The 24474-nt window shown below is 39.0% G+C and overlaps 2 protein-coding genes across 2 annotated transcripts in view; both read left to right on the forward strand.

Annotated features, from left to right (window-relative positions):
• The window catches only part of lipeb (lipase, hormone-sensitive b), a 47827-nt gene extending 33333 nt beyond the window's left edge, over positions 1-14494 (forward strand). Inside the window, 5 exon segments of the mRNA XM_062985444.1 lie at positions 3957-4103; positions 7064-7317; positions 7616-7876; positions 13613-13809; positions 13811-14494. Coding sequence (XP_062841514.1) covers positions 3957-4103; positions 7064-7317; positions 7616-7876; positions 13613-13809; positions 13811-13916 — 965 coding nt within the window. The 3' untranslated portion in view covers positions 13917-14494.
• A 2806-nt stretch (positions 14495-17300) lies between these two features.
• The window catches only part of tmem145 (transmembrane protein 145), a 47178-nt gene continuing 40004 nt past the window's right edge, over positions 17301-24474 (forward strand). Inside the window, exon 1 of the mRNA XM_062985872.1 lies at positions 17301-17396. Coding sequence (XP_062841942.1) covers positions 17301-17396 — 96 coding nt within the window. The remainder of the gene's footprint in view (positions 17397-24474) is intronic.

Below are 24474 nucleotides of genomic sequence, written 5' to 3' on the forward strand. Positions count from 1 at the left end.
GATATCTCCTAAAAGTAACAGATCCGATCGTGTGATATATAAAGATCATGTTAAGTTAACAGCTCAGTGGATTGATCCAGACGCCAACCATCACATCACCATTCATCAACCATCGTACAGAAACCACAGTGAAAGCTCTTCATGACCTAAAATAACATCATTAACTTTGTGCATCATACATACGATGTAATTTTGCTGATTGTAATATTTACTTTAAAAAGATAATTCAACCCGGTCACATCTGAGTCGATTCTATCAGCACGTTATATAAACTCGTGGTTCACTTTGGTAAATCGTAAGCGGTTCTTACTTGTGATGTAGATGAGAACAGAAAATGTTACAGAGCCAATCGGAGGCAAAAGTTTATTAATTACCAAATTCGTTAGTTCAGGATCATCTGCTGAACTTTTAGCTCCTTAGACGGAACGAGTCTGACGGTCGGTTACAGATCTGTGGTAATAGCAGTTTAATTAAGCTTTTTTATTAAGCTTTTTAATGTAAGAGAGTCACACAGAATGTTCTGTAGTAGCTGGTGTTTATTTAAAACCATGACATTTAATTAATAACAGTAAACACGGAGAGATAACTGAGAAGAGAAACTTACGCTTGGCGAAAAATGAATCGACTCATGAATCAATGAATCACTTATAGCGATACTGTGAACAAAGCGTATCTTCTAAGGGCACACACACACACAAACACACACACACGCGCGCGCGCTGCTCCGGTTTATCTTCACTGTGAGGCTCTTTTTAAGTTTATTTATTTTATTTACTGCTAAACCACCCCAACCCCCCCTCCCCCCGATCGCAATCGGCTATCGGCCGATGTCCCTGAAAGGAGATCGCAGATCGGAATCGGTGCCAAAAACCCCGATCGGCACATCTCTAGAAGAAATCCTTCCGGAGTCACAATGTGGATTCCGTACAACCAGAGGAACAATTGACATGATTTTCTGTGCTCGCCAGTTACAAGAAAAATCACGTGAACAGCAAAAACCCCTCTTCCTAGTCTTCTATGATCTGGAGAAGGCCTACGACAGTGTCAATAGGGCTGCCATGTGGGAAGTCCTACGACGCTTTGGCTTCCCCAACCCCTTCATCCAACTGATCCAAGCCCTACATGACGGCATGACGGCACGAGTCATCCATCAGAACAACATACAGTGTATCACAAAAGTGAGTACACCCCTCACATTTCTGCAAATATTTCATTATATCTTTTCATGGGACAACACTATAGACATGAAACTTGGATATAACTTAGAGTAGTCAGTGTACAGCTTGTATAGCAGTGTAGATTTACTGTCTTCTGAAAATAACTCAACACACAGCCATTAATGTCTAAATAGCTGGCAACATAAGTGAGTACACCCCACAGTGAACATGTCCAAATTGTGCCCAAATGTGTCGTTGTCCCTCCCTGGTGTCATGTGTCAAGGTCCCAGGTGTAAATGGGGAGCAGGGCTGTTAAATTTGGTGTTTTGGGTACAATTCTCTCATACTGGCCACTGGATATTCAACATGGCACCTCATGGCAAAGAACTCTCTGAGGATGTGAGAAATAGAATTGTTGCTCTCCACAAAGATGGCCTGGGCTATAAGAAGATTGCTAACACCCTGAAACTGAGCTACAGCATGGTGGCCAAGGTCATACAGCGGTTTTCCAGGACAGGTTCCACTCGGAACAGGCTTCGCCAGGGTCGACCAAAGAAGTTGAGTTCACGTGTTCGGCGTCATATCCAGAGGTTGGCTTTAAAAAATAGACACATGAGTGCTGCCAGCATTGCTGCAGAGGTTGAAGACGTGGGAGGTCAGCCTGTCAGTGCTCAGACCATACGCCGCACACTGCATCAACTCGGTCTGCATGGTCGTCATCCCAGAAGGAAGCTGACGCACAAGAAAGCCCGCAAACAGTTTGCTGAAGACAAGCAGTCCAAGAACATGGATTACTGGAATGCCCTGTGGTCTGACGAGACCAAGATAAACTTGTTTGGCTCAGATGGTGTCCAGCATGTGTGGCGGCGCCCTGGTGAGAAGTACCAAGACAACTGTATCTTGCCTACAGTCAAGCATGGTGGTGGTAGCATCATGGTCTTGGGCTGCATGAGTGTTGCTGGCACTGGGGAGCTGCAGTTCATTGAGGGAAACATGAATTCCAACATGTACTGTGACATTCTGAAACAGAGCATGATCCCCTCCCTTCGAAAACTGGGCCTCATGGCAGTTTTCCAACAGGATAACGACCCCAAACACAACCTCCAAGATGACAACTGCCTTGCTGAGGAAGCTGAAGGTAAAGGTGATGGACTAAACCCAATTGAGCACCTGTGGCGCATCCTCAAGTGGAAGGTGGAGGAGTTCAAGGTGTCTAACATCCACCAGCTCCGTGATGTCATCATGGAGGAGTGGAAGAGGATTCCAGTAGCAACCTGTACAGCTCTGGTGAATTCCATGCCCAGGAGGGTTAAGGCAGTGCTGGATAATAATGGTGGTCACACAAAATATTGACACTTTGGGCACAATTTGGACATGTTCACTGTGGGGTGTACTCACTTATGTTGCCAGCCATTTAGACATTAATGGCTGTGTGTTGAGTTATTTTCAGAAGACAGTAAATCTACACTGCTATACAAGTTGTACACTGACTACTCTAAGTTATATCCAAGTTTTATTTCTATAGTGTTGTCCCATGAAAAGATATAATAAAATATTTGCAGAAATGTGAGCGGTGTACTCACTTTTGTGATACACTGTATATGAAGAATTCCCAATCACGTGTGGACTGAAACAGGGATGTCCTTGCACCTACCTTGTTTGCCATCTACCTTGCCGCCATGATGTATGAGATACCATCCAATAACCCTGGCATTGAAATGAGGTACAGGCTGGACGGAGGACTATTCAACCTGTCACGTCTGAGATCCAGAAGCCTGGTTTCCACCATCAAAGTCACCGAAATGCAATATGCAGACGACAACGCTGCACCAACCCACTCAGTCAAAGACTTACAAACATCAGTCAACTTCAATGCAGCATACACACGCTTTGGCATGACCGTGAACGCCTCAAAAACCAAGGTCCTCGCACAACCGCCTCCCGGGACTTCCCTACCAGACTTCAACATCTCAATCAACGAGAAGACCCTAGAATGTGTGGACCACTTCCCGTATCTTGGCAGCATCCTGTCCACCCAGTGCACATCATCTAAGGATGTAGAGAACAGAATCCAAGCGGCACATCGAGCCTTCGGAGGACTCACAAGCCGTGTCTTCCGTAACAAGGATCTGACCCATCAAACAAAACTTATGGTCTACAACGCCGTCGTCGCATCCACTCTTCTGTATGGATGTGAAACCTGGACCCTCTACCGAGCAGATCTGAAGAAGCTGGAGCAGTTCCACCAACAGAAGCTGCGAGCCATCCTCAACATCAACTGGGATGATTATATGACCAATAATTCTGTGCTGGAAAGAGCTTTCTCTGTCAGCATTGAAGCATCCATCAACTCCGGTGGATGGGCCACGTAACTCGCATGTCAGGAGATCAACTCCCACGACGGATCCTGTTTGGTGAACTCGCATCGTGGAAGCGACCCCTCGGTGCCCCACTGAAACGCTACAAAGATCAATTAAAGTGGACCCTAAAATCCACAGGCATCAACCCCAAGACCTGGGAAGCATCGACTCAAGAAAGACCTCTGTGGAGAAGAGCGGTCAAACAAGGAATTACTCTCTTTGAAGCCAACAGATCTGTCCTCGGACTACGAGGGGACGCCATCATCATAATCTTATTATATTCTTAGATTTTTGTTTTTGTAGCATTGTACAACATATCCCAACTTTTATCAAAATTGGGTTTGTAATTATGTTCATAAATAAAATGTATTTTTTATCTCTCATATTTTTTGTTTATTGTAGTTTGATTGTATTCTTTACCATTAATTTTTGTGTGTAGGTGTGGAACTGCATGAGGAGAAGCAGGTTGAGAAGGTAAGCACATTAAAGACGATGAGGAGAGATACTGCTCTGCTATTTAGAGACTTTAGACAGGGAGCTTCAAACTGGATTCACTCTCTCCTGGACCCCAACAGGGCAAGTGCAGGTCAGTGCATGTGTTTTAATCCCCAAAGAAAAGATTAATGTGTTTTACATTGTTAACATAATAGAATGGTTTTTTTTCAATTTAGTCTGTTACTCTTTATCTGTTATTTATTTATCAACCTTTAGCTTAAAAAAAATCAGTTCTCTTAAATTCGTTGTGGCCAAAACTATGTGGACACCCCTTCTTACTGTTCAGTTCTCTCAGCCACATGGATTGCTAACAGGTGTACAGTGTATCACAAAAGTGAGTACACCCCTCACATTTCTGCAAATATTTCATTATATCTTTTCATGGGACAACACTATAGAAATGAAACTTGGATATAACTTAGAGTAGTCAGTGTACAGCTTGTATAACAGTGTAGATTTACTGTCTTCTGAAAATAACTCAACACACAGCCATTAATGTCTAAATAGCTGGCAACATAAGTGAGTACACCCCACAGTGAACATGTCCAAATTGTGCCCAAATGTGTCGTTGTCCCTCCCTGGTGTCATGTGTCAAGGTCCCAGGTGTAAATGGGGAGCAGGGCTGTTAAATTTGGTGTTTTGGGTACAATTCTCTCATACTGGCAACTGGATATTCAACATTGCACCTCATGGCAAAGAACTCTCTGAGGATGTGAGAAATAGAATTGTTGCTCTCCACAAAGATGGCCTGGGCTTTAAAAAGATTGCTAACACCCTGAAACTGAGCTACAGCATGGTGGCCAAGGTCATACAGCGGTTTTCCAGGACAGGTTCCACTCGGAACAGGCTTCGCCAGGGTCGACCAAAGAAGTTGAGTCCACGTGTTCGGTGTCATATCCAGAGGTTGGCTTTAAAAAATAGACACATGAGTGCTGCCAGCATTGCTGCAGAGGTTGAAGACGTGGGAGGTCAGCCTGTCAGTGCTCAGACCATACGCCGCACACTGCATCAACTCGGTCTGCATGGTCGTCATCCCAGAAGGAAGCTGACGCACAAGAAAGCCAGCAAACAGTTTGCTGAAAACAAGCAGTCCAAGAACATGGATTACTGGAATGCCCTGTGGTCTGACGAGACCAAGATAAACTTGTTTGGTTCAGATAGTGTCCAGCATGTGTGGCGGCGCCCTGGTGAGAAGTACCAAGACAACTGTATCTTGCCTACAGTCAAGCATGGTGGTGGTAGCATCATGGTCTTGGGCTGCATGAGTGTTGCTGGCACTGGGGAGCTGCAGTTCATTGAGGGAAACATCAATTCCAACATGTACTGTGACATTCTGAAACAGAGCATGATCCCCTCCCTTCGAAAACTGGGCCTCATGGCAGTTTTCCAACAGGATAACGACCCCAAAAACAACCTCCAAGATGACAACTGCCTTGCTGAGGAAGCTGAAGGTAAAGGTGATGGACTAAACCCAATTGAGCACCTGTGGCGCATCCTCAAGTGGAAGGTGGAGGAGTTCAAGGTGTCTAACATCCACCAGCTCCGTGATGTCATCATGGAGGAGTGGAAGAGGATTCCAGTAGCAACCTGTGCAGCTCTGGTGAATTCCATGCACAGGAGGGTTAAGGCAGTGATAATAATGGTGGTCACACAAAATATTTACACTTTGGGCACAATTTGGACATGTTCACTGTGGGGTGTACTCACTTATGTTGCCAGCCATTTAGACATTAATGGCTGTGTGTTGAGTTATTTTCAGAAGACAGTAAATCTACACTGCTATACAAGCTGTACACTGACTACTCTAAGTTATATCCAAGTTTTATTTCTATAGTGTTGTCCCATGAAAAGATATAATAAAATATTTGCAGAAATGTGAGGGGTGTACTCACTTTTGTGATACACTGTATATAACTATTTAGCTGAGATAAACTGTATGCATGAAACACAGTTCAGCTGAAAAAAACTGTGTTTAATCGTAAAGGGTGGGCCAACTTTAGTAATGACATCAGATGTCCAACAAGCTCTTGTTTAGGTGTCAATATCATTTTGGCTATATAGGGTAACTGAATGAGAATGAGATTCTTATTCACTATGAATCTGATTAGCTAAACAGATCAATTTTGGCCATTGCAAAAAACAATAAAATACTCAGTGGAATGTGATATTCTGCAGAAATGCAATAAATGTTGCATTTATGTGTGACCTGTGCAGTGGTGCAGAAAGGTAACTGAAAAAAACAAAGCATATTAAACAAAGCCGGGTGCTTGGGTGGCACATCAGTTGGAATCCCTGGCTGTGCTATTGGCCGGTCAGGCATTTACCTGTAGAAATGACTGAAGTGAAAAATGGCCGAGGCGATGGATTGGCCTATCCTTTCCTGGGTGTGTTACTGCACTGCGCCTAGTGCAATAGAGCTGGTAAAAGTTGCGGGAGACATAGATGCCTGTGCTTATGTGCTTGCCCTTTTGCCAACAAGACCCTGGAATGGATAAGCAGAAAAGGCGATGATGACTTTTTGTTTGTATTGTAGTATTTCTTCAACAACTAAACACTTTCATTAATTCATTATTAATAATTGAACTGATTGAATTCTAGAAAATGATATAGCAACATGTTTGAAGTAAAATCTAAATACAAATACTTACTGTAAAAATCATGAATTTAAAAGCTCAGAGCTTTTGTGGAAAGACAAAAAAATTTAAGACGCAAAGAGGTGCCATTGTAGCCTTAGTAACTGCATTATATAAGTAATCAATAGATTATTAAAATGAGGACTTTTATTACTGTTCTTTCTTACTAAGGCTATAGCAAAATCATCATTAATATAAACACATCTGTCTCTTCCCCAGCACTTCCTACATTTAGTATGTACATTCCTTTAAATTCTCTGTTGATATTATTCAGTATTAACTGTATTAATTTGTGTCTGGCCTGTAAGTCATTTCTTTAATACACTATTTGTGCATTATATTCAGATTTACAGTATTTAATTTATAGTAACAAACTTGTAGTCTCTCTGTTGTTTTCTTGACTTCCATGTATCTTAAGAGATGGTAAGGACAAGTGTCTCTGAGGGAACTCTAACTTCTCCTCACTGTGATCCTCTGGCCCCTGTGACTGCATCAGAGTTCTCATTAAGAAAGGAGTCTTTAAAAAGCAACACATGTGAGGGTTTGGTTAACCACAATAACAGCAGTGCCAGCAACATCAGTCATAATACAACCAGCCTTCCTGACGACCACAGTGCCAACCTCAGTCATTATCATAATCCTATACTTGACACCACAACCCTTAATGGCAAGGTAAGGACTAAGCCCTAATTCTTACTGACAAATTTTTTGCTCTACTATTTTTTTTTCTAGTTTTCTTTACCACAGTAAAATAAGTTAAAAATGTTTTTGGCATGTAAACATAGATACAGAAATGAGTCTAAAGCAATGTACTATGTAAATGTAAAAAAATAAAAGTAATTATTTTGCATTTTCCTTGTCCTCACTTACCTTTCTCCTGCATGGAATTACTTCATTTTGGTATCTCTTTTCAGTTTGTTCTAATGGTATCTCTTACTTAGATATTCACTAAGAATTCATTTTTTTCTAGGTAGAAGATGTAAGTAGCCTTTTTTCTAAAGAGGAAGATCCATTCTTTTCAAGTTCAATCTCTTCCATCGCAGTGCCTCCTCCGAAAGGAGCGAAAAACTCAGAAAGCCAAGAGGAGTTCCCTGATGATTTTAAGCCCTTGAGGTCAGAACAGCTTGCCGAGATAAAGATAGATTCATCTCCCATCTTCAGAAATCCCTACATGTCCCCACTTCTGGCTCCAAATCACATGCTGAAGGGCCTACCTCCGATACATATAGTGGTAAGGTTAAGACACTGGCTTGCCCACCACCTTGTCTAAGAAAAAAAGGTATTGATGTTATAAATTTGTTCTATAAATACATCTAGAACAAATTTTGAAAACAGAAAAACTTTTGAACTTCATTACAATTACTAAATTAGGAATATACATATAACGTCAGAGACTAGATAACAGATACAAAGCACCCACATAAACCTTTCCTGCCATGAATATAACTCACAATAGTAAACACAGCGTTAAAAGATAGATAGATAGATAGATAGATAGATAGATAGATAGATAGATAGATAGATAGATAGATAGATAGATAGATAGATAGATTGTGTGCATGTACTTTCAGAGTCGCTGTCCAAGTGCAAACGACGTGACTTCATTGTGTTATTACCATTAAAGGGTTTTACATCATGTGATTTTATTAGTTGTTGGGTCTGATTACAAAATCTTATAAATAAGTCATTCAGAAAGTGTTCAGACCTGTTGACTTGCTTTACACTACATTATGTTGTGAATTTAAGTTTGAATCAATATTTAACAAACGTTATTAGCATGTAGCTGTTTATAGTACGGTGTTGCCGAAGCATAAGAAAAAGAAAAAACAATAACAGAAATGTGAAACAAATATTAGTTACTATAAGAGGATTTGTAGTGGGAATGTAGACAAGTGTTTGTGGTGGAGAATAGATTTAAGGTGGAGCGGAGTTTTGTATGGTAGGGGTGGGGATAGGGATTTTTACCCTCTCTGAGGCACTGACATGTTGTTTATACTGGTGCTGGTCATAAAATTAGAATATTATGAAAAAGTTGATTTCAGTAATTCCATTCATAAAGTGAAACTTGTATATTATATTCATTCATTACACACAGACTGATATATTTCAAATGTTTATTTCTTTTAATGTTGATGATTATAACTGACAACTAATGAAAACCCCAAATTCAGTATCTCAGAAAATTAGAATATTACTTAAGACCAATACAAAAACAGGATTTTTAGAAATGTTGGCCAACTGAAAAGTATGAACATGAAAAGTATGAGCATGTACAGCACTCAATACTTAGTTGGGGCTCCTTTTGCCTGGATTACTGCAGCAATGCGGCGTGGCATGGAGTCCATCAGTCTGTGGCACTGCTCAGGTGTTATGAGAGCCCAGGTTGCTCTGATAGTGGCCTTCAGCTCTTCTGAATTATTGTGTCTGGCGTATCGCATCTTCCTCTTCACAATACCCCATAGATTTTCTATGGGGTTAAGGTCAGGCGAGTTTGCTGGCCAATTAAGAACAGGCATACCATGGTCCTTAAACCAGTTACTGGTAGCTTTGGCACTGTGTGCAGGTGCCAAGTCCTGTTGGAAAATGAAATCTGCATCTCCATAAAGTTGGTCAGCAGCAGGAAGCATGAAGTGCTCTAAAACTTCCTGGTAGACGGCTGTGTTGACGTTAGACCTCAGAAAACACAGTGGACCAACACCAGCAGATGACATGGCACTCCAAACCATCACTGACTGTGGAAACTTTACACTGGACCTCAAGCAACTTGGATTCTGTGCCTCTCTTCTCTTCCTCCAGACTCTGGGACCTTGATTTTCAAAGGTAATGCAAAATTTACTTTCATCAGAGAACATAACTTTGGACCACTCAGCAGCAGTCCAGTCCTTAGCCCAGACGAGACGCTTCTGACGCTGTCTCTTGTTCAAGAGTGGCTTGACACAAGGAATGCGACAGCTGAAACCCATGTCTTGCATATGTCTCTGCGTGGTGGTTCTTGAAGCACTGACTCCAGCTGCAGTCCACTCTTTGTGAATCTCCCCCACATTTTTGAACGGGTTTTGTTTCACAATCCTCTCCAGGGTGCGGTTATCACTATTGCTTGTACACTTTTTTCTACCACATCTTTTCCTTCCCTTTGCCTCTCTATTAATGTGCTTGGACACAGAGCTCTGTGAACAGCCAGCCTCTTTAGCAATGACCTTTTGTGTCTTGCCGTCCTTGTGCAAGGTGTCAATGGTTGTCTTTTGGACAACTGTCAAGTCAGCAGTCTTCCCCATGCTTGTGTAGCCTACAGAACTAGACTGAGAGACCATTTAAAGGCCTTAAAGGTGTTTTGAGTTAATTAGCTGATTAGAGTGTGGCACCAGGTGTCTTCAAAATTGTACCTTGTCACAATATTCTAATTTTCTGAGATACTGAATTTGGGGTTTTCATTAGTTGTCAGTTATAATCATCAACATGAAAAGAAATAAACATTTGAAATATATCAGTCTGTGTGTAATGAATGAATATAATATACAAGTTTCACTTTTTGAATGGAATTACTGAAATAAATCAAATTTTTCATGATATTCTAATTTTATGACCAGCACCAGTATATTCAGTTTATACTGAATATATGTTGCAGGATTTCCTCCTCCAAGGAAGATTGGTAGTTTTTGTTCGGGTGACATGTCTTTTCAGTTTGGAATTAGAGTTTCAATGTGTAAATTTGGGCACTGAGCCTGTTCTTGGTTAGGATCTGTCTCTGCTCGGTATCTCTCTGCTCTGTATTTTTGTATCTGTATACTTGATTTAGTGTCCGAAACAATTAGTTTACTTTAGATTAATTGTGTCATGCACTTATTTTTATAATATAGAGCCTCATGGCAAAATGAGTCAAATGCATTTTTAAAGTCAACAAAACAAGCAAGATTTTTTTTTTTCTGTTAATTAGGGTGTAGGGTATAAATGTGGTCAGTGGTCTCATCGACTCCTGCTCAGAACATTGTGTTTAAAGAAGGTCAGAGTTCTGATATTAATGCTACTAATATCTCTTTCAGGATACTGTTTACACAGATTTCACTGACATGAAATGTTTCCTTTCTGTCTCCACTTTTTTATCAATGGGGGTCTGAGACCTTGGCTCCACATATCAAGAAACGGCCCGAATGCAAAATGAGGTTAAATAATTTGAGCAGCACCCTCTGTAACTTGTGTACTGGTGTGCTGTGTTTAAGCATTTTAGTTGGAATGCTATCGGTACCACATGCTGCTTTGGTTTTAAATTTGCTTTGGAGAGAATTTTTAAAGATTTTGTGGTTTTGTTTTTGCTTGTTTGAAGGTTTGGTTAAGATGGTTGTAAGTCTTGGTTATCTGGTTGGTGTTGTATTTGGTTTGACAATTTTCTAAGTCCCATAGATTTGCATTCTGTGTCAAACTGTCATTTTTTTCTTTTGTTTTTCTGAAGGTCAGCCACAATGAAAGATGCTGGTAATTTTCTTAACAGTGAGGTCAAAATAATTAATGCTTTCTTTAAAAAGAAAAACAAATCGAAAATAAATTTAGAGCTTAATAGTTTTTTTTTGTTATCTGGTGCCCATATGTATGGCTTATGGAGTGAGTACAGTTTATTGGACTGTTGGTGCGTATTTGGGTTTTTTGGACATTTTGAGGTACATGTTAATTAGGTAGTGGTCTGATAATGGAGTTTGCTGTATGATGGTGAATACTCTGATGGGTCTGGGTGGGGTCTGTTATGCAGGATCAGAAGCGACTATGCTCTATGTGTATTACAAATTATCTTTAGTTTTCTCTGTTCTGTGTTAGAGGGACAAAGTGCTGTGGCAAAGTTGCATCTTGGGTGTTTGATGTGTGGGGGGGGGGGGGGGGGGGTATTTCTCACAGGCGACCTTGACCTTCTTTGTGGGGCAGTGTGAAGTGGAAAGGAATAGAGAGAGAGGTAGGGGGAAGAGTGGAGCTGAGGTCCAATTGTGGCTTTTCTTATTTAAAAAATGGCTTATATCGAGAAATGTTTAGGGATGGAGTTCGATTGTACAGTGTTCCTGGAGCCAAAAGGGTTAAGGGCCTTGCTCAAGAGACCAACAATGGATGCAAGGCAGAGCCTGGGATTTGAAACCACAACCTTTCGTTTGATAGCCCAAAGATTTACACACAAGGCTACCACTGTTTCTAGTGTCCCACAACTGCTTGTTGTGTTGCAACTAGGGATGCATCAATACCATTTTTTCCCAACCGAGTACGAGTACAAGTACATGTATTTTTGTACTCGCCGATACCGATACCTATTTAGAATGATGCAATCTGGAGCATTATGGAATAGTGTAGTTTTTAGTGTAAAATAGTGCAGTGGAACAGTTGCTTGGGTTGCCATCACTAATTGTAAAAAAACAAAAAAAAAACACCGCACAGACATCATTGAGAAAGCTTCTGACAAGCTAACGTTAACGTTCATTAATAAACGCACGTAATTAACGTTGTGCACATCATACATGCGATGCGATTCTGCTGATTGAAATATTTACTTTAAAAGGATAATACAGTCCGATCCCATCTGAGCCGATTCTATCAGCACATACATTCGTGGTTCACCTCGGTAAATCGTAAACGACTCTGAGTCGGCTCCCGCTCTGTGGTAATAACCAGTATAATTAAGCCTGAGCTTTATAATGTAAGCGAGTCACACAAAATGTTCTATAGTAGTTGGTGTTTATTTACAACCGCATCATTCATATAACAGTAAACACGGAGAGATGACTGAGAAAAGAAGCTTAAAATGAGTCGACTCCTGAATCACTTGTATTGACACTGTGAACAGAGTATTGAACACAAACACGTCCTATAACAGCGGTCGCTGCTTTTGTCGCCGGTTATCTTCGCTGTTAGCTCTATTTTGAAGGTTTTTTTTTTTTTTCAAACGGAACTAAATAACATTAAATGTGCGTGTGAGCGTGGTCAGTGAGAATAATTCAATCTGTCTCCCGTGGGTGAAAAATTAATTGCTTTAGTTTTAGAAGTAAAAAAATCTCGCAATGTTAACGCAGCAACGTGCACTAGGCACAAGGTATCGGATGTTTAGTATCGGAGCCTCGTTTGCGAGTGCGAGTACGAGTTAATGAGCGCGGTATCGGGCTAATACCCGATACTAGTATCGGTACTCATGCATCTCTAGTTGCAACGTAATGCTACATGTTTAAATGGCTTTGCAGGATTCACACACTTTCTTTTTGAAGACGGACTCCATATATCATTTGTAGAGAGTTGGTTGGGTGATGGGCCTGGTAACCATTTAGTATTTTGTCACATCTTTTACTGGTACTTTTGGTACTAATTTGGTACTAATTACATAGATTACATGGGGGAGTGTCTGATCATAAAAGTAGTGTAGAAAGTACTATTAGTGTGATTAAATTACTACTGCTTTGTGTTGGCTTTTTCTGCCAATTTTTGCACACCTCTGCAGTGCCATCAGGTAGAAGGTGAAAGTCATTGGTGCCTGTGGGTATAATTATTGACCAGGGATTGTTTTTTCAGGAGTTTGTTATTAAAGCAATAAAAACATATCTTAAACAAAAAGGTTTTATAATGCATAAGTGCTCAAAATGGTCATGTGTAAAGTTTAGTCATATATGCCTATTTCGTTTTTTGTGTTTTTTATTTATTTATTTGTGTTGTAACAAGGTTAATTGTATTATATTTCTTTCCTGCATTTGTGATATTGAAGCATCATTTTTGAATAATACATTTATAGAATGTAAAAGCTATAGTGAGTTATGACGTGGTGTTAAAACATTACTGTTTAAAAAGTATTTAATTATGTTGACTGTTTGCCTTTAGCTGCTGTCACTGTAAATATTTCTAATGTTGTAAGAAAAAGGCTGAGGTTAATATTTGCTGAACAAGTAAAACAGATTATACAAAAAATACACACCTTTATTAATAATGGCTTTTTTACTCTGTGCCTTTTTAGGCCTGTGCTTTGGACCCCATGTTGGATGATTCTGTGATGTTTGCGAAACGACTACAGAACATTGAGCAGCCTGTGACCTTATGTGTGATTGATGATCTCCCACATGGCTTTCTCTGCCTGTCACAGCTTTCGAAAGAGACTCTAGAAGCCTCTAATGTCTGCATGGAGAGGATCAGAGAAGTATTCACCATGAAAGACCAAGATCAAGATACATCGCAAACTGGAAAGGACTAATGCACAGGCTTCAGGCTTTGGTTCACATAGCCTTAGAGAGAAGGACTTTCACCAAGCTCTTGCAAAATAACAAACAAGAAATAATTGGGACTATAGTTTAAAAGATTGAAAGTGCATTCTTAAACACTAAGACAAAACTTATAAGCCTAGTAACAAAGTGTACCCAAGGTAGTTAGGTAAAGAGGAATTAAATACTGAAAACTGACCAAAACACTGTGCAATGTTTCAGTATATCAAGAAAGATTAATAAATGTAACTGTCGAAAAGCATATTTTATTTGTGGATAGAAATTGAAGGTGACAATATATGTTGAGCTTTTTTTCCACTTACCTGCTAATTTTGTCACAAACATAGCTTCCTGCCTTGTATAGGACTGAAGGTTAGTTGTATAGGTTAAATATACTGTATGGGATCATCTAAATCAAAATTCTAGCTTTTTATTTTTTGTTTGTCTGGTAATTGTAGTTTTAATGACTACATCACTTTTGTTGAGGGTAAGAACAAAATAATTCTATACCATTAAAGTGTTTGTGTAGTTTAAAGTATGTTGCCATTTGAATATGCAGAGTATCCCAAAATATCTAATACAAGTTTTTTAGAATGTGAGCGATGACATATAGAATGATTGAATCAGTATTAGCTATCATACATTTGCACAGTTTAAGCATTAATTTATTCTTTAAATATTATATATTATATATACATATACATATTATTTTCATCACTGTGAAGTATGCTTGTTGAAACTTAGTTCCTTTTTGTTTTTTTCTTAGTTACTATAAACTCTTTTTAAGCTTATCTTTTTTCATTCAAACCTCCCAGCAAATATGATGAGCTTAATCCTTTAACATCTTTGAACTAATTAATCACAAAGACACAACACTTACACTTGCTCTATGTAATTGTCATTAAGAAGATCTTAAATGATGAATCAGATTCCTTTTTTGTTATCCTTCAACTAAAACCATTTTTTGTAAAATTGCAGCACAACCAAAATCGGCCACCTTTGACATCTTAGTTTTAGGTGTCAACTTGACAATGTAGTAAAGTGTGTTACTATGCTATGTATTTTACAATTTATTAGATTTTTTAGTACAATTGAAGGAGTTCCTGACAAGTTCAAATGTCAGGTCCCAAGAAAGATCTAAAAAGGTCATAGTCCTACCTGTTTATTGATCGATTAAAGATATAGTTTTCTTTCTTTTTTAAGATCTATGTTAATTCTATAAACAGCCAAAACAATATTACATTTATATGAGAAGAGTATTAACGGCATATATCTATAAAGAAAAGAGAATGTACCTTGTTCCTGTGTATGTATGAATGTATGTATAGATGTATGGATGGATGAATGGATGTTTGAATGGATGGAAGGATGGAATAATTATTCAGTGCTGCTGAATTGTTGGCTTTTTCTGCTGTCTTTTATTTTTAATCCAAAACAGTTTGTATGTAGTTCAGAAGTGAAACATATGAATCTTATGAGTAATAGGATATTCAAATGTTTACACTGACTACTGAACAATCTGAATATGTCCAGAATTCTGTTCCTTTTTTATGTTTATATTTTGATTAATTTTTTACTGTTTATTGGTATTTGAATAAATTTAGCATTTACCTTATTGTGATCCAACTGTGATACTTGGTGTGGAACAAGCATTAGCTGTGATTATACTAATTATTTGTTGGTAGGGCAGGGGTCTCGCGTGTTTTTGATTTATTGTTTAGGTAAAACAGTATGTATTGTGGATACAACATATATTCATGTGATTCTTGAATGTCATGTGATTCAGAAAAAGTATATAAGCTGACTTACTCCTTCATTATTAAGGATGCTTAAATAATCCAAAAATAACCCCCGAATTGTCACTGTAAAATTTTCTCTCTGATCAAAGGACCAACAATCAAAGGTAACTAATTAAGTTAAAAAGAGCTAAGAGACATTTAACTAAAATTTAATTGTTAAGACTTTTGGACTCCACTAAATAGCAGTGTGCGCCATTACATTCAAAGAGAGAAAACGGGGAAAAATTGGTTGGTTGATTGATAGTATCAGTGTTCATAAATCCACAATGCAGAAGAGTCTAGGGAAAAAAAGAAATGAGTGGAAGTGTAAGTAGGTAGAGATCACCAGTGCTCGTCTGACCTTTGCAAACAAGCATGTGAATAATTCCCAAACCTGCTGGGTTAATATTCTATGGATAGAGGGCTAGAAAGTTGTTTTGAGACAAAAAAACACTTTGCACCTCACAAATAAACTTGACTTGATACATGAATCAAACTTCAGGAAATACACTGATAAGCAAAATGTTAGGATCATCTCAAAGATGTGCATAGTACAGTCTATTGTGTAGCAATTTTACTGGTCACGGTCAGGGATATTTTAAATGTTGGGCTGTTGGTAGTTACATAGTTACATAGTCGTAGTATTCATGTTGAACACAGCAAATATAGGCTGGCATAAAGACATAAGTGACTTTGATAAGGTCCAAATCAGTGTGGCCAGAAGACTGGATTGATTATTTCTGAAAAAAGCAAGGCTGAGCCACTTTCAGCCTTCACTTTGCTCAAGACCTTGGAGTATGTCTGTGGGAATTTGTGTTTAGTCAAAAGAGCATTTGTAAGGCCAGGCACTAAGGCTGGAAGACCTCACTGTTTCAATTCATTACAACGGTATTTAGTGCGGTTGAGGTCAGGGCTTTTTGTGGACCACTGGAGTGGACTTCAAACTAAACGAGTCAAATTGTGTCTTTAGAGACCTTGCTTTGTGTAGTGAGGCACAGTCAGGCTGGAAAAGAAAGTTGGAGGCATATAAAGTATTTTATTTAGCATTTTGTCAGACCTGTTAGCATTCGACATGGCTAAAGCACCTAAACTTGATAATTAGAATACTGTAGGTGTCTACATACTTTAGGCCATATTGTGTCTATAAACATTTACATTTTCAGCATTTAGCAGATGCATTTAATCCAAAGCGACCTACAGTACTGTGACAGTACAGTCTAAGCAATTGAGGGTTAAGGGCCTTGCTCAAGGGCCCAACAGTGACAACTTAATAGTGGTGGGGCTTGAACCAGCGACCTTTTAATTACTAGTCCAGTACCTTAACCACTAGGCTACAACTGCCATAAATGTGCATACTAATATAAATAAAACATATTCTGTAATTGTATTATATGTATATATTCAATATGCATTTAGTTATTACCAGTTACTTGATTTAAGAAATTACGGAGTCTCATGTTCCTGTGTATATTAGAAGCACCAGACGTTTTAGGCGTTTATGACCCCTTTGGCATTCTATACGAAGCTCGTCCTCGTCTCTACGGTACAGAGGATGCAAGCATGACGGGATGACGCGAGTCTGCATTCTCGTTCTGCACAATTTTTCTTCTGTTTCACATAATTTGCGTTAAACTCTGATATTGGGTACCGACGAAGAAAATAGGCCAAAATGGACCGAGTTGTGGGATTTGCTATTTTATCAACCATTTTATGCGTCGAACCTGTTTTCGGAAAATACGTCAGGGGTGTCGTCAACACCAAAGAGGTGAGATGTTTAGGTTTACATTCCCTACTTAACGTAAAGATAAGTTCTTTTTCTACATTTTAGGCAGTACCTTATCATAAAAGAACCTTACTACTTGTGTAATTTAAAGTCATATAAAATAGTCATTAGAATATATTTGTAAAGGTATTTCCGTAACTGGTTACTGCTTCAAGTCTTGTACAATTTTGAGGCCAACTATCCACTCGCCTGCGCGTTCAGTAATAATATACAAGGCCATTGTGCTGCCTTCTTAAGCCTTAAGATCATCTCATCGATTACATGTTGTTACAGATGTGCTGACTTTAATTTCTCACCTGATGGCATCATCCATTGTTTTACAATATAACGATTTAATACGCTGCACAAAACCAAATCCATTATTCAGATGAGTTGCCCTAATTAACGTTAACGTATTATATACTTGTATTAGAGACAATATGTGTTATACAGTGTTAAATACTAATATGATCTGAGCACTACACATCAGATCCAGAACGTTTAGCCTTGCATTTTACAGTTTTTTTCTGACTTGATAAAATAATAAAAAATCATAATTAACTATTGTATAAAACTATTGTATATTATAACAATGTATAATAAAACTACATTCTTAATAAATGTCCTCAATCAAATTAACTGTCAGGCATTTTCTTCTGAACAAACCTTTCATTGTTCAGTGAAAGTGGTACACCTGTTCGGTTAAGACAGGATCAGTGAGAGATAACAATAGTGTCATTAAGAACAAAGCTGCTTGCTCAAGTGCATAGGTTTGTGTGTATGTGTATGTCTGTGGCTGTAAATTAATTTTTTAGTATTTAATACATTTTAGTTTAAAGTCACCAATAAAGATACACCAGTTTAAAGTCACTTTATGCAATTAGTGGATGAAAAGATGACAATGAGTGGATGAAAAGGGGAATATGATTAGGGTGAAAAAAGAAACATAAATAAAAAATCCATATGGCTTTGTGTAGAGTAAGGCTCTTTGGTCATTTCTGTAGTGATTAAGGATTTTTAAAGCTTCACAAGTTCAGACAGAGGGGCTTGTGTTCCCTAAGATAATGATAGTAATTATTCTAACAGTATTTATGTATTTTTATTCTTTAACAATATTTATTTGTTTTTAGTCCCCTTTTGCATTGTCCCAAGTTGGAAATATACAAGTTGGATTTAATATTATTATTATATATTCTTGCAAATCAAAATAGCTGTTTACCTGCTTTGGTGCAAATGAAAGTGACAACAGGTACAACAGCAAGACAACCCCCAAAAAGGGAATGGTTTTGGAGGTGGTGGCCACAGACAAATACTCTATCTTTATCCGTCCTGACTGATTCTACTCTAGTTTTGCGTTTTGCTCGTGTTCTTGTCACTACTGGTAGCATGAGGCGGTACCTGCAGCCCTTTCAGGTTGCACAGGTAGTCCAGCTCCTCCAGGATGGCAGATCCATATGTGTTGTCGCGAGAAGGTTTGCTGTGTCTCCCAGCACACACTCAAGAGCATGGAGGAGATACAAAACACAGGTTGCTACACAAAGAGAGCAGGACAGGGCCATGGAAGGGCATCAACCTAGCAGCAGGACCTGTATCTGCTCCTTTGTGCGAGGAGGAACAGGAGGAGCACTGCCAGAGCCCTACAAAGTGACCTCCAGCGGGCTACTGGTGTGCATGTTTCTAAACAAACTGTCAGAAACAGACTCCATGAGGGTGGCATGAGAGCCCGATGTCTTCTAGTGGGAAAAATACTCACAGCCCAGCACCATGCAGCTCGATTGGCATTTGCCAGAGAAAACCAGAATTGGCAGGTCCACCATTGGTGCCCTGTTCTTTTCATAGATGAGAGCAGGTTCACACTGAGCAGATGTGACAGACTTGTGGAGATGCCATGGTGAACGTTATGCTGCCTGCAACATCATCCAGCATGACCAGTTTGGTGGTGGGTCAGTGATGGTCTGGGGAGGCATACATGTTAGGTACCAAGATGAAATCCACCGAACCATTGTCAGACCTTACGCTGGTGCAGTGGGCCCTGGGTTCCTCTTGGTGCAGGACATTGCCCGGCCTCATGTGGCTCATTGATGCCATTGACTGGCCCTCACATTCCCCAGACATGAATCCAATTGAGAACCTCTGGGACTTTATGAATCAGTGCATCCAACGCCGCCAAGTCGCACCACAGACTGTCCAGGAGCTCACTGATGCCTTGATCCAGGTCTTGGAGGACATCCCCCAGAACACCATCCGCCGTCCATTGCTGATAGTGCATAGAGGCACGTGGAGGGCATACACACTACTAGATAACGTTATGAGTTGCCGTGATGAAATTCACAGAAATTGGATGAGCCCTGTGATTTCACTTTGATTTTTGGTATAAATTTGAGTCCAGCCCTCCATGGGTTGATGATGTTGGTTTCCATTGACTGTTATATCATTTTGTTTTTAACTAATTACACAATTTATTTCAGTAAAGATTTTCAACTTGAATCTTTCATTCATCGAGATCTGATGTGTGATTTAAGTGTATTAAAAAAATTATGTGCGTATACTGAAACAAAAGAAACTATGGGTGATTGATAGATTGATAATATTAACAATTCTCAAGCACTCTGTACCATTTACAGATCTGCAGCTCAATTCAAACATCAGCTGTTCAAAATTAATTTAAATGACCTTCATAACTTTTTTTTTACTGTGGGCACTGTGCCTGTATCTTGTCAAAATCAGTCTGTGCTCTCTATTTTTGACAGTAAGGACATACCATGCCAATTTGTATTTTCTGTTTAGGGACCCATACTGCACCAAATGTTTTAGGCATTAAGAATATTAATATTTAGTTGTAGAGCATTGCTGGACTATGTGTGCTTAGTATTAGTTTCTGCAATAGGTTTAGTTAGTTTTAGTTCCATCCTACTGAGGGAGTTTTGTGTGTTTATATATGGTGGACATAATTTTTGCCCTGCTTGCATTGGATGGAGTGTTTTTTGTTTAATGTGACTGTGGCGGTGACTGAGTGGACCCCAAACCTTACTTCCATATTGCACAATGTTCTAGATTACAATATCAAATAATTTGCACATTGACATTGTAATGCTTTGCAAGCTTGTACATTAGTGCATTTACTGTCAGATCTCACTGATGCAGCAACAATAAGGCTGAGGTACACAATATGGCCAAAATATTTGTACACCATGAGCTTGAAGGACATCCCATTACAAAAACAAATGTTGATATCTATGGGGTCTTTTTAGCTGCAACAGCCACTCTACTTCTCACAAGAAGTATGTTTGTGGAAGTTTTCACTCTTTCAGTCAAAAGAGCATTTGTATGGCTGGGCACTGATGTTGGTCAGGGAAGCGACTATTGTTGTTTCAGTTTATTTCAACATTGTTCAGTGAAATTGAAACTGAAAAATTTCTTTAAACCAAACTTTTCTTCATATAACTTTTTTTGTGCACAGGGACACAGTAATGATGGAACAGAAAATGGTATTTTCTAAGCTGTCACTGCGAAATTGAAAGCATATACACTGCTCAAAAAAATTAAGGGGACACTTAAATCACACATCGGATCTCGATGAATAAAAGATTCAAGTTGAAAATCTTTACTGATATAAATTGTGTAATTAGTTAAGAACAAAATGACATAACAGTCAATGGAAAGCAAAATCATCAACCCATGGAGGGCTGGACTCAAATTCATAAATCATCAACCCATGGAGGGCTGGACTCAAATTCATACCGAAAATCAAAGTGAAACATTGCTATCACAGGCTCATCCAATTTCTGTGAATTTCATCACAGCAACTCATAATGTTACTCAGTAGTGTGTATGCCCCCCACGTGCCTGTATGCACTCTCAGCAACACCTGCATCGCAGTCTGTTGCGTATGGGGCTGCATAGCTGCAGACCAGTCAGGGTGCCCATGCCAACAATGGGTACATGAGCATTGGAACTGGACCACGGAGCAATGGAGAAAGTTGGCCTGGTCTGATGAATCACGTTTTCTTTTACATTACGTGGATGGCCGGGTGCGTGTGTGTCGCTTACCTGGGAAACGCATGGCACCAGGACGCAGGATGGGAATAAGGCAAGCCGGCGGTGTGGGCAATGTTCTGCTGGGAAACCTTGGGTCCTGCCATCCATGTGGATGTTAATTTGACCCGTACCACCTACCTAAGTATTGTTGCTGACCATGTACACCCTTTCATGGAAACGAAATTCCCTGATGGCTGTGGCATCTTTCAGCAGAATAATGCGCACTGCCACAAAGCAAAAATGGTTAGGGAATAATTCGAGGTGCACAACAACAAGTTTGAGGTGTTGACTTGGCCTCCAAATTCCACTTACAGGAGTTAAAGGATCTGCTGCTAACATCTTGGTGCCAGATACCACAGCACACCTTCAGAAGTCTTGTGGAGTCCATGCCTCAATGAGTCAGAGCTGTTTTGGCAGCAAAAGGGGGACCACACAATATTGGGAAAGCGGTCATAATGTTATGCCTGATTGGTGTATATTAACAGTTGGAATTAAGCTGACCAGACAAAACATGAGTCAATGTATAAATGTAAGAAACTCTGCATCTTGTTTATTTGTATTTTCTATATTGTATCACTGAAGTATTATCACTTACATTACATCACTGGTGTACCCTGTGTGTTCTAGTATTATGTTGCTGAAAGTAAAATGGTATCATGTGTTTCTGACATCTAGGATTACTATAAAAGATTATGACATCGTTTTTTTTAAGATCACTGCCAGGGCAAGATTCTGGCAGTAGTCTGGTTTTAAGCCAAGTACAGTAGGCCACAGCAACATTAGTTCATCTGTGTAAAGTAGAACATTTACCTTTGTGTACTGTAAGTAAATCTGAGAGATGCAGACTGTTCCATCAATGCGTTCTTGGTGAAAGTTTCAAAGGCCGGCCACTCCTGGTTTTCTCCATCTGTGCATAAGCAATGGATTTGTAACCCATTCCAGACTGGAAGATGCTTTTTGAGACTTTCTAGCCCGTTTCACACGACCAGACATGTATTATATAATTGATGTTTAGATCTAATAGGTCTGGCAGTAATTAGGTTATTTAGAAAGCCTGGGTATGAATAGTGTAATTGAACCCAACTGTCAGCTAAACTTGGCTAACTGGATGATTTACTTGCTAAGTGAGCAATTTGTTTTTACATGGTTTAGCCAGGTAAATAAAAAAAGAAGACTTTTTCACAGCACTGTAACTAAACTCATTACTACTAATAATTCAATAGTGCAGAGTAAAGCTTGAAACTCCAGGGTACCTAATTATTACAGCATAACAAAAAGGACGAACCCGAACATACCACAGCCATGGACTTGAACATTGAGACAGTGTCTGAAACCAAACCATAGTATGTAAAATTTAAATAATAGAGTATCAAACACCACTAGAATAAGAACACAGATTCACCAATTATCAAATAAGATTGATAGATTATTAACTACTCTAATGCAGTTTTAGTATTATTTGGTTGAGTCTAAATGCTGAAATGTTTCATGAATACTGTTTCTGTGCAGATTTTAGAGTAAAAAGCCAAATTCTTCAAAAATAAGAGGAAATGTGTCAACTTTGTGTCATTAAACTATTTTAATAGTATGTCCAAAAACATTCAACAAAAAGTCGGCTGGTCAACATGCAGGCAGTCATTTAAAAAAAGAAATAAATAGTAAACACAGTATATGACATGGACATGAATCTTTGGTAACAATGACATTTTTTGTAGCCATCTGTAAGCTTCTTGCGCCTATCTGCTGGTAGTTTCTGTCACTTTTCCAATGCACTTCTTGTATTCTCCTGAATGTTTGCCGGTTTCAACTCTTATAATAGCTTTGGGTCATTACCCTGCTGCATGACCTATTTTGTTTGACTCAAACCTAGTTTTCTTACACTAGGGAGCACATTTCACTCTACAGTGCTCAGACAATTTCATTTTTCATGTCACTTGTTTAAGACCTCCAGTCCCAGAGGGAGCAAAGCAGCCCCACAACAAGATAATATTCAGTACACTCTCAATAACCATTATAATACTTTGCAACCAGTTGGACACACAAAATGGGCATATATACTAAACCAAACAAATGTGAATGAGTAGCTTGTTGATAACATTTTAAACTGTTAAATCTGGGATGCATTTGGAGATAGTATTGCACTCTTTAGACTGCTGGTGCTTGATGATAACAGCATTTCTGGTCTGCTCAGACAGCTGTATTGTCTTGGACATTGTGAATAAGGGAAAAAGGGAAATAACTGTTCTTTTTAAGCATCAAAGCTACCATTCACAGGCTAATTAAAGGCATGTGAGCAAAGTGGGGACAGGTGAGTCTGTTTTTTTTCAAACTGAACAAAAGGTGCCGTTTATAGGGTTCTTTATAGTGTTTTGAATTTTGGATCCTTTTTTCACTTTTGATTTAGTTATTTTTGTGTATTGTGCTGTTCTGTTTCAAACCTATAATTTTACATATCCAAACATAAACACTTTATTTCATAATATTTACATGGTGTATTCAAGGGAGCCAATAATATTGACCAGAACTGTAAGAGCGTAATACTTGAAAAACTGCTTTTTCTAGAATCTTGGAGACAGTGTTAATTTGGTTGACGAATGATTTTCGTCATAGTTTTCGTCAACGAACCTTTTTTTTCATGACGAAAACGAGACGATAACTAAATAAAAACTACATAAAAGGATAAAAACTATGACGAAAAGAATCGACACTTTCGTCAACGAATAAAAACGAGACAAAAATGTTTGGCAGGGACAACATCCAATCAGAACTGATTTAGTTTTGTGGAAGGGAGGGACAAGTTAGAAAGAGATCCAATCATAACTACTTTAGCGTATGAGGAGGGGTGGGACAAGCCGATTAGCCATCCAATCAGTACTAATCTTTTGCAGTACGGTGGTAAGACCACACTTGCACAAATTTGATCTAAACCCGGGAAGAGCAGACTAGCCTGTGAACTGTCTTTACTCATGGAACCAGGTTAACTCCACAATGTCAACAGGGAGAAAGAGGAGAGTCGATATATGGACACATTTCTCATTTGATG

Source organism: Trichomycterus rosablanca, chromosome 23, assembly GCF_030014385.1.
Source record: "Trichomycterus rosablanca isolate fTriRos1 chromosome 23, fTriRos1.hap1, whole genome shotgun sequence".
NCBI classification, from domain to species: Eukaryota; Metazoa; Chordata; class Actinopteri; order Siluriformes; family Trichomycteridae; genus Trichomycterus; species Trichomycterus rosablanca.